Below are 10,924 nucleotides of genomic sequence, written 5' to 3' on the forward strand. Positions count from 1 at the left end.
ACAGAAGATTATTGCCTGATGATCTTCTGAACTTCTCAATAGGTTTTTGATGTCACTTCAAACCATACTTCCTTCAGATTGAAATACTGTCATAAATAGTGTCATACTGATTTGTAATAGACTGTCATAGTCCTAATTACAAAGGTAAACATTAGCTGTTGATTCCATCACTTTTTTTCACATGGTGGTGTCGCGGCCCCAAAATGTTGGGGAACTCCTGATTTAGTGCTTTTGAAGGGCCCCAGTGCTCGACAGTGATTACTAGCAAAACAAATCCTTCTCTACCCACAACATCAGGATACTCCAAGTAGTCCCTGGTCAGTTTGTTCTGATACTGCCCAGCTATCTGCACAGCTGTACCCAATGATGCATAAGAGTATGGAATACAATCTACTCAATAACATAAAGTTACCAGAGAGAATTTGAACTAATAAGATAATGCAATATTTACTAATAAGAAGTAGGGCATCATCCTCCTCTTCAACTCTTAGAAGAAAGTACTTGAGATAATAAAGTCATTGAGAGATACTGTATGCATCACCACCGACTGCCATTTGTGTCTTCACCTCTCAATAGTAAGTTGGCGTTTCTGTGCCCACTGCTTTAATGTTGTTGTGTTATGCAGTCATTACATAACAGAGCATGTTACACATGCAGAACCAGGAGGAGGATGTTTTGTTGTTGCTTTGGTTACACAGTTACAAAGTATCTCAAATGCTCTCACCTTTTTTTTCTTACAAAGTATCTAAAATCACTCTCACCTTTTTACTCAAAATCGTTAGCCAGTCTCTTTCAATGTCTCGATCCAAGTAGAATAGGAAAAAAAGGTGAAAAGTTTTAGAATAAAGTCAATGTTGTCCGTCAGGTTTCACTCTGGATGTGTACTGCTATATGGCAAATTAATGGCCCACTGTAGTCTTGCATAGAAAATGGCCTTATGAACCATTTTTGTACTACAGCACCGGCTAATGGCAAGTCCTGTTTTTGTCTGTAACCCCGGATCATGTCAAATGTTTCTGTCCTGCTGTGTTCTGGGGACATTAAGCCTGTCTGAATGAGCCGGAGCGCGGCCAGAGTCTAAAATAGCTCTGCACGCAGGCAGACAGGCAGCACTCTGCAGCACAGTGATGGAGGGTGGAGGGAGCAGTGGCCAGGGAGTTAGTCAGCTCCGCGACTCATTTGAAATCAAGCAGTCATTACTGAGGTTCCTGGACAGCACCTTTTACTGTCCCACTGAGCACAGAGCACCAGCAGAGGAGAGGACCCGCTACCTGACTCTGTATGGGTTTCTATGAGGAGCAGATACCTGACTGTATGTCTCTATGAGGAGCAGATACCTGACTGTATGAATGTTTTACTCACGTTGGCTACAGTGAAGGAGAGCCCGCAGGTCACCTGGTCAGTCTATGGTCAGTCTATGTCGGTCATGGAAAGAGCTGTTATTCCTAATGTTTTGTACACTCAGTGTATATCTAATACACTTTATAGCTGGACTGATTTGAGGTCAATTGGGAATGTTCCTACTGTTCAGCTGAGCTAAACTTTTTACTGGAAGCCCTGTGTAGAGGAAGTAGAACTCTCATCCAGTCTATCATTAATAAAGATCTCACTTACTCCGGCTCCCAATACCTTCTCTCATCATTAAATCTCTGTGTATCACCCTGCCCAACCCGGAGGTGACAGGCTTAAGTAATCCACAGCCACAGTGCCATTTGCCTTGCTTCCTCCACACCCGCTCTCTGAGAGGGTGATACTGTTTACAATTCCACAGATTGAATTATCCCGCTGTATTTTCTCTATTCCCAGATATCCCCTGGGGTCCGTGTCGGGGTGGTAGAGAGCGACTTAGCGGTTGGTTTACACATATGATGATGGGCTGTGGCAAACGTATCTCACATAATGTTATCCAAGCCAGTCGGCCTGACTGACAACATGTTCGCCTCTTTCTCTCTTTCTCTCTCCGCTTATCAAATCAAATCAAATGTTACTTGTCACATGCGCCAAATACAACCGTTGTAGACCTTACTGTGAAATGCTTACTTACAAGCCCTTAACCAACAATGCTTTAAGAAGTTAAGGGGGAAAAAAGTGTTGAGTAAAAAATAGATGAATAGAAAATATAAAATAAAAGTAACAAAGAATTAAACAAGCAGCAGTAAAATAACAATAGCGAGGCCATATACAGGGGGCACTGGTACACAGTCAATGTGCGGGAGCACCTGTGGGGTCGAGGTAATTGAGGTAAAATGTACACCTAGGTAGAGTTAAGGTGACTATGCATAGATAATAAACAGAGAGTAGCAGCAGCGTAAAAGAGGGGTCTGGGTAGCCCTTTGATTAGCTGTTCGGAGTCTTATTGCTTAGGGGTAGAAGCAGCTAAGAAGCCATTTGGACCTAGACTTGGCGCTCCGGTACCACTTGCCGTGCGGTAGCAGAGAGAACAGTCCATCACTAGGGTGTCTGGAGTCTTTGACAATTTTCAGGGCCTTCCTCTGACACCGCCTGCCATAGAGGTACTGGATGGCAGGAAGCTTGGCCCCAGTGATGTACTGGGCCGTACGCACTACCCTCTGTAGTGGCTTGCAGTCGGAGGCTGAGCATTTGCCATACCAGGCAGTGATGCAACCAGTCAGTATGCTCTCGATGGTGCAGCTATAGAATCTTTTGAGGATCTGAGGACCCATGCCAAATCTTTTCAGTCTACTGAGGGGGGAAAGACTTTGTCGTCGCCTCTTCACGACTGTCTTAGTGTTTGGACCATGATAGTTTGTTGGTGATGTGGACACCAAGGAACTTGAAGCTCTCAACCTGCTCCTCTGCAGCCCCGTCAATGAGAATTTTCCTGTAGTCCACAATCATCACATTTGTCTTGATCACATTGAGGGAGAGGTTGCTGTCCAGGTATCACAGGGCCAGGTCTCTGACCTCCCAAAAGGCTGTCTCATCATTGTTGATGATCAGGCATATCACTGATGTGTCATCTGCAAACTTGATGATGCTGTTGGAGTCCTGCCTGGCCATGCAGTCATGAGTGAACAATGAGTACAGGAAGGGACTGAGCACGCACACCTGAGGGGCCCCCGTGTTGAGGATCAGCGTGGCGGATGTGTTGTTATTCTCTTTGTGTTACAGGGCCTCTATAAAGCCCAGCAGCTCTAGTAGGGTGGTTGTATGTGCTAGACAGACTTCCAGTGCACTGTGGGATTGTGGGTTATGTGAGAGCTGAAACAATTGTCCATTGGCAGGCTCTGCCATGGAAAGCACCAAACCAAGACTAGCAGCCGCCACACAGGAAAAGAGCTCACAGTAGATGACAAGAGTCTCCTCTAACAGGCCTGTTTCACCATTCAGATTTATATTATGTTTAGTCTTCTTATGCTAAACATTTCATTTGTGTTCATGTTGCTAACTACAAACATAGAATCCAGGTCCATCAGCATAGGCTAAATGAACACTTGGCCTACCATTGTTTGAAGGCTGGAGATATCCTCTTTTAAAATGTTATACCTATTTACCTGATATACTCTTCTTTATTCCAGCTATGATGAATGTGTCGGACCAGGTGCGACACAGATATACGTCCCCACAGACGACCCCCCTCCGTATTCCCTCACGGACCCCTGTCAGCGGTGCCACCAGCAGGCCACCTACACCAGCCTGGAGATGGAGGAGCCGTCTGCTGGAGCTGGAGCCTCTTGGGTGTCCGCCAGCAGCGCCGCCACCTCCCACTACCCAATCGGACTGCACGAGCTCAGGCAGCAGCCAATATCCTCCATCTCCCTGTCAGCGTTCCCCCTGGAGGAAGCGCCCCCGTATGAGGTGGTGGTGAGCAGGCAGAACCAGCCCATCCCTCTGATGCCCATGGACCTGCTCAAACACCCATCAGAAGACAGCCATAGTCCCCAGAGAGCCCGGGCTGTCGCACACAGGATCCTGTAGAGCTGACTGGGCTAGTCCTCTCCAATGCTCTTTGTGCAGACAGCAACACACACACACACACACACACACACACACACACACACACACACACACACACACACACACACACACACACACACACACACACACACACACACACACACACACAAACACACACACACACACCTCCCAGCCTAACTCTCTTCAGCTTCTTCCAGTGTCCCTTTGTGCATGACAGGCAGTATCAAAAGAGAATTACTTTCTGGACCGAAGCTGAAAGTTTGGGTTGAACCTAAACTCAGTCTGCGCCTTCCTCTCCTTCTTCCTCTTGGATAAGCTGTGTCCCCAAACTCTAAGATGTTACCCGCACCACTCCTCACTCTATCTCCCTTTACTACTGGGGCACTGCCATGAAATCACAGGGCTACTACTGGTAAACTGGGGCTGGGGGAGTAATTGTCTTTCTGTCCAGAGGGAATTCACTTCATACTGTAAATTGGTCTCAGGTTAGGAGGCATTCAAGCATTTAGGAAGCATTATCAAAGTCTGTTTTTAGCACAAAAAACACTAGAGGTAACCTGAAGTGGTTTCACATAGATATTCTGTATGTACTGTTGGATTTTGTTATGTTGTAATGGAATTGCTCTTGATAAAAAAACACAATAGAAAGATTGACTAATTTCACATTCCATCACATATCCATATGGTTTTATTAATATTTTCTATATGAAAATAATATTTGATTTATATTTAGCTGACTTTAGGACTCCCACAGTCTGTAAAATGTCCAGTAATTTCAACTGATAAATATACCCCAGTGTTATACACTCTTAGAAAAAAAGGTGCTATCTAGAACCTAAACGTTTTTTTTTGGCTGTCCCCATAGGAGAACCATTTGAATAACCCTTTTTGGTTCCAGGTAGAACACTTTTGGTTCCATGTCGGACCTTTTCCACAGAGGGTTCTACCTGGAACCCAAAAGGGTTCTACCTAGAACCAAGAAGGATTTGCCTATGGGGACAGCCAAAGAAACCTTTTGGAACCCTTTTTTCCAAGAGTGGTATTTTTTAAATAAATTATTTTTGTGGTATACGGTTTTATATGGTTTCTGGATATAAACACGTTTATATGAGCTGGAAATACTGTCTATTCTCCATAATTAGGTTTCCCCTCTGGGGGCTGAGGTCCATTTAGATCCCAACTGCTCTGTTTCAGTCTCCGAACGTGCACTGCCACACATTCCTCTTCTCTCTCTCACTCCTCCTCTTTTTGTGGAGAGCTTTTTTGGGTGTTCACAAGTGAAATTACTATGAACGTGACCCATTCGCCAGCTAACATCAAAGTACAATATAGCTTGTAGCAGAGATACAATGGTATTTGACAATTGGTGGGAAGGAAAAATTATATTTGCACACAGTTTACTGTGATGAGGGATTTACTATACTTTAGTACTGACATCTTCGATATTATAATAAATAATCCATTTGTTTTTTCAAAATATTATCCAGCCTAAACACATTGTATTTTTCAATATGCTGGAATATTTTTAAGGCTTCCAAATTATTATTCAATATGTTGTTTTTGGTTGTGAGTATTCATTGTACAGATAAACTCTCTTCAGTTGAAATGTTTTTTACATGTCTGTCATCCATGTATAAATGGTATAAAAATGGCTGTGCCTGCCAAGCACTACGTCTAAGACTGTTAGACTGCTTAACATTGTAGCCACAATAACTTGCAACTGATTAACAAATCAAGAGCTTTCCTTTTCCAAATAGCTTGCTATTTTTCAAGGCTTGTGGTACTTTGTTGTTATTCAGATACGTCTATGTTCATCATTGAAACCCCAGAAAAAGCACACAGCGGAAAATGTGGCATAATGTCCATATTTTGTGTATACAACCGTATTTGTCAGTTGGTATCTCTGTTCGAGCCAACTCTTTCTCATAGTCTCCCTCATTTATCTTACCAAATCCCTTATTGTGAAGTGAAATCCTCACTGATGAACCCTTAAAGAATATTTTATATATGACTTAGTCGCATGATTGCATTGCTGGCATTGTGGATAAAAGTTATAAAGAGATGAGTATTTATTTAGAATAGCTTTAACAATAATGTGTATAACTGTGGAAAGACTACTATTAAATAGTTGTTGTGAGATTCACCAGAATGTAGATGTACTACAGCACAGATGCTTCGCACTAGACAAAAATGTCTAAAGATTAAAGATCAACAGGTTATTTTTCTTGCGTTACATTCTTGCGCCAATCATCATCTAATGGATTTGACTTTGAGAGAGTTTGTTAAATGGCTTTTAAAACCAAATGCTGTTCTCGGCACTTGTTAATACATAGTCTATTTGTGGTCAGAATTGTCATGTCAAGCCCTATAAATAAAGCAATGTTTGGGCTAAAAATGATGTGTTAATAACTTGACAATGAGCATTTGTGCTTATTATTATGTAGCTACTGCAAATCTAGCGATGCTATACAATAATAATGATGGGCTTGTGTTTCACCAACTGAAATCTAAAAGTGCAATGCAGTGAATAGCACAACGTATTAGATTGTGTGCATTGTGACACACACAGAGGTATCTAGAAATGCAACTTTACCTGCCTTTACAAGTCAGTAGAAATGCTCTGTAACTGTGTTGGAAGACCTAGTCCAATACCTGTTGAGGTAAAACTGCAATGCGGTTCACTCTGGTCTTACATGCTGTTTTGTCTTTGTTGTTTACTTCCTTTTGGTAGCACAATAAGTACATGTTCAACATAAATGTGAAATAATGTGTAATACTGTACATGTACACTTCCAATGTATAGTTTCCCTATAAGTCCCACTGTTGTGCACAACTGTCCTGTGTGACAAAGATTCTTGTTTCCTATAATCACAGTCATCGACGTAAATCCATGTTTTGTATTAGAGCTTTTATTCATTTCTTATATTGGGGAAAGTAAATAAATTTGACCTCTATGATTTGAGTCGGTGTGACTGTTCGTTCTGGTTTTGCGACTCTGGGCATTGAAATCGCCTTCCTGTTTTACGTGTAGGTTACACCTAGGAGTAGCTGTAATATAAATAGGAGGAGGAGCATGACTATTAATAAACATAGGCATGATAGAGGAGGGAGCTGGGGATGAGTGTTTGTATGGCATCCAAAAGTGCAGAAACAGTGTAGCGCAATTATCTACATTGGCAAAATGTTTCCCTAAACGTTTTTTCCAAATGGAATCCTGCTATGTATAATGCATGGGAATATGTTGTGACATCCTGTCTGTTGACAGCCATTCGTTCCCCTCTGATCTGCTCTGACTGTTGTGTTTGGGTGGTGGGCTAGCTAGCTAATGTAAATCTGACTGAGCAGATGGTCTGTGCGGTTGCTCTGCTCCTAATTACCCTCGTTGCCCAGTGCAAGGCTCTTATTAGGGCGTGCCAGCAGAAAGCTAATTTCATCTAGTGCCACTGCACTCGAGATAATAAGTCCACAGCGTCCCATTATGGGGCTTTGTGAATACTGCACTCACCCGGATCTTATTGACTTAGGAGGGGAATCATTTAAACTGTGTTTTCCTTCCTGGCGAGACTGACAAAGCAGAAGAGAGCTCTCTGGAGCAGCTCTGGTCTCTGTAGTGAGTTAGAGGTGAGGGAGGTTACCATTGGTCAGGCAGACATCATCTGTGATAGAACCTCATTGGTGTGTCTTACAACGATGCCTCCAAGGTACCCAATCATCTAAATGCCTGAACAATCACCATGCCATTGCAAAATAGTTTTAACATTATCACTATTCAACTGAAATATTCTCTAAATCAGGCTCCAAGGTAGGGAGGAGATGCATTCATTATTTGAGGGTTTATCATCATTCTTTATCTTTTTGTTTTTGGTAGGACATGTAACATCTATCACCTGTAGAAACACAGAAAAACAACCCGATGGAGAGAGATACACTGGAAGTTGATTCATTAGCATTACAGAGAAGAACTGATACAGCCTTTTCAGCATCATCTCAGGTTTGTGGCATGACTAGAATATTATATTTTTCTTTCCTGTAGCACCATCTGTTGGAAGACGCATGTCTTCAGTCTAAAACGGATGTTATATTTTATCCTCTAGATGTCAGTCGTACTATGCAGCACAAAACCGATACTGAAGAAGAAACTTAATTGATACATGGGCAAATCTAATGTCACCGTAACTGTAGCGAAACAGTCATGCTTCCGCATATTGTCATTTTTTTTTACCTATTTGACTAGCCTTTCAGATCAATAGTGTGCTGCCTCTTTCACTCGTCATACTTCCTTGTTCCTATGTTATTTCTAAATCAGATAAGAAGCGTGTAGCCTAACTAAACAGTCTTTTTCAACAACAACAACAAATATGCAGGGTGGTGACGGTGACCAAACGCCTATAGCACGTAAAGAGGCTTTCGACGATTACCTAAATTACTATGATCAGATTTGGAGTAAGGGTAACCTGAAACTATGCCAAGAGAAACAGGTTACCGTGGAAGCTAGACGATTTTTGCTGTTAGAAACAGACCCTGGAGAAAGATTTTCTCATTTTGACTTCTACTTTACTGCATCCGAATGCGTAAAACAAGGCTTTAAAGATTGTCGAACATTCTTCAGCGCGCTCATTAAAGCCACAGAGGTGTTGGAGATGTTCTGTGTAAATCTGTTTCTTTACCCGTGGAAGAAGGAAATCAAGATTGTCAAGGTAAAAATATAAATAGTATGGTATTCATATTTCGACAATTAGGCTTATTTTGTCTTGCGCAAGAAAATGGGGTGCAGAGATGTCTAGACTTAGGCTAGCCTAATGCACATGCACAAATTATTATCAGAGTAAGAAGTAATTAGAGGGATAATATGACTATGATTTTACATTGAAATGCCATCTCTAATCACAAGCCACATATTCAAAGGTGCAGCTGTCGCATGTCAGGAAGTGAAAGTAAACTGTATGAGGCTATATTATTTGCCAGGCTTGTGAAATTCTGTGATAATTAACACTTATTTCCCACTCAGACTTTCACTGGCCCCTTTGTCTACTGCATCCAGCCAGTCCTGACAAAGAGTGCCACGAAAAGTATCCTTGAAACGATAGGATATCATCTGGAAACTGACACAGAGTACCGACTCACAAACAATGCAGACCCTGAAACAGCCATGAAAATGGGTTTTGAGCTTTTCCTGGCGCGAACAGAGTGTGAGTACCTGTTGGAGCTCATGGGTCAGCGGTCACAGCATGAGTGTCTGGAGATTCTACAGAGGAGAGCTGCACGACTACCTCACACCCAGAGGGCTGCCGAGGAGACAGCAAAGGAGTCTGAAACAGAGCCCTTACAAATGCAGAAAGAAGAGGAGAACGAGGATAAGGGTCTATCAAATGGTTGTTCCCTGGTAGACCCAGGACCAGTGGAGACAGATGAGGGAGACTTAACCGAGGAGAACTCTGTCACCGCTAGCACACCAGGCAGGCAACAGGATGATGGACAGATACCCCTCAACCTGGAGGTTCAGTCCATTGAGACGACACACTCTCCAGGAATCAGACCACCCAGGGCATTCTTGAACGATGACAGGTCTATCCTGGAGATTCAGCAGAATTACCCAGACCTTGCCATAAGGCAGAAGCCAATATTCAGTAAGCTACTGGGTGGACCTCCTGTATCGCGAAGGCGACTTATCAAAGAGAACGCACCCGATGAAGGTGGCAGTGCAGCCAATTTAGCTAGCAGTGATGTAAGTGGTCCCCAGTCCATCTCCATTCACACCACAGCAGCACCAAAACCCCATCTCACAGAAGCAGTCCCAAAACTCCAGCCTCCAGAAGATAAGGCCTACAAGACTACTGCCACGCTCCACGGACCAACTCCTCCACAGGTAGAAGTGACCAAAGAGGGTCAGGAGGCCGATGATGCAGATGAGCTGACCAAGCTGGCTGAGAGGATTGGCCAACTGCATGTCCATGAGCACAAGATGGAGGACAACAAGGTGAAGGAGAACCTGAAATACCCAGTAGAAGAGACAGCACCACCACATGCCAGTTGCAATGACCATGATGGGTCCCCTCAACAGGATTCTGCAGGGGACCAGAGCCAGCCCCTAATGTGCCATCCCTCTCTGGTGCCGGTTTGTAACATCCCAGGCTGTAGCACCTGTGAAGTAGCAGACGGTCCCCACAAACACATTCTTAGTAGGGACACCATCAAAGAGCCACCTCACTCCATCTATGTCCCAACCAGCCACCTGGACCCCTCAGTGTTTGACCCTACTGCTGCTGACCACCAGCCCTCCACAGGCCCTCAGCACCAGGACATGGAGGGCCCCATCCCTCAAACCACAGAGGACGAGCTGCTTCAAACCTATGTCATGGTGGACGAGCCTTAGAGGAAGTAAGGTCATGATCAGAACACAGAGGGAAATTGATTGACAGGTCTGAAACATCACTTGCCACTAAGTTGTTTTGGTCTGGGGCGATTCAATCAGTGGAGGCTGCTGAGGGGAGAATGGCTCATAAATGTCTGGAATTGAGTAAATGGAATGGCATCAATCCATGTTTCGATACCATTCCAATCTTTCTGCTCCAGCCATTACCACAAGCCCGTCATCTTCCAGTTAAGGTGCAACCAACCTCCTGTGGATTCAATGTATGAAGGTGACAAGAATGACCTCGTTGAATTTAATGCGTCTTCTGTATTTTCTGGCATTTGCTTTGTACTGTTTCTCAGGTGATAGACTTTTAATACAATGTTAATTATGCTTGACCTAATTTATGAGGTGGAGGTAATGTTTCCACTGTGTCCTCTTACAGTGACAGTGCCTTACTGAAATGTATTCTATGCCAATCCTGCACTTACTTTCCTTGCTCATTGTCATTGAGACTACTGAATGCTTTGTAATGTTTATGAAAATGTTAGTCCAATTGTATTCAGAATGTTATGACCTTTTTTAACTCATAAAAATGTGAAAAACTTTCATGGTCTTCAGAAGTTCAAGTGG

The 10,924-nt window shown here is 43.3% G+C and overlaps 2 protein-coding genes across 3 annotated transcripts in view; both read left to right on the top strand.

The window, feature by feature from the left end:
• The window catches only part of LOC110526278 (protein BEAN1), a 43,996-nt gene extending 37,100 nt beyond the window's left edge, over positions 1-6,896 (top strand). Inside the window, exon 6 of one of the 2 annotated variants that reach the window (XM_021607098.3) lies at positions 3,540-6,896. In XM_021607098.3, the coding sequence (XP_021462773.3) occupies positions 3,540-3,939 (400 nt within the window). In that variant the 3' untranslated portion in view covers positions 3,940-6,896. The remainder of the gene's footprint in view (positions 1-3,539) is intronic. The other variant, XM_021607099.3, reaches the window with a different exon arrangement.
• Positions 6,897-7,976: 1,080 nt separating this feature from the next.
• Positions 7,977-10,900, top strand: LOC110526279 (uncharacterized). The gene is made up of 2 exons (XM_021607100.3): positions 7,977-8,636; positions 8,948-10,900. Exons 1-2 carry the CDS (start codon positions 8,298-8,300, stop codon positions 10,310-10,312), a joined length of 1,704 nt encoding a protein of 567 aa, XP_021462775.3. The 5' UTR covers positions 7,977-8,297; the 3' UTR covers positions 10,313-10,900.
• The last annotated feature ends 24 nt before the right edge of the window (positions 10,901-10,924 follow it).

The sequence above is a fragment of the Oncorhynchus mykiss genome, chromosome 6 (assembly GCF_057628025.1).
Source record: "Oncorhynchus mykiss isolate SJ-2025 chromosome 6, ASM5762802v1, whole genome shotgun sequence".
In the NCBI taxonomy this organism is placed as follows: domain Eukaryota; kingdom Metazoa; phylum Chordata; class Actinopteri; order Salmoniformes; family Salmonidae; genus Oncorhynchus; species Oncorhynchus mykiss.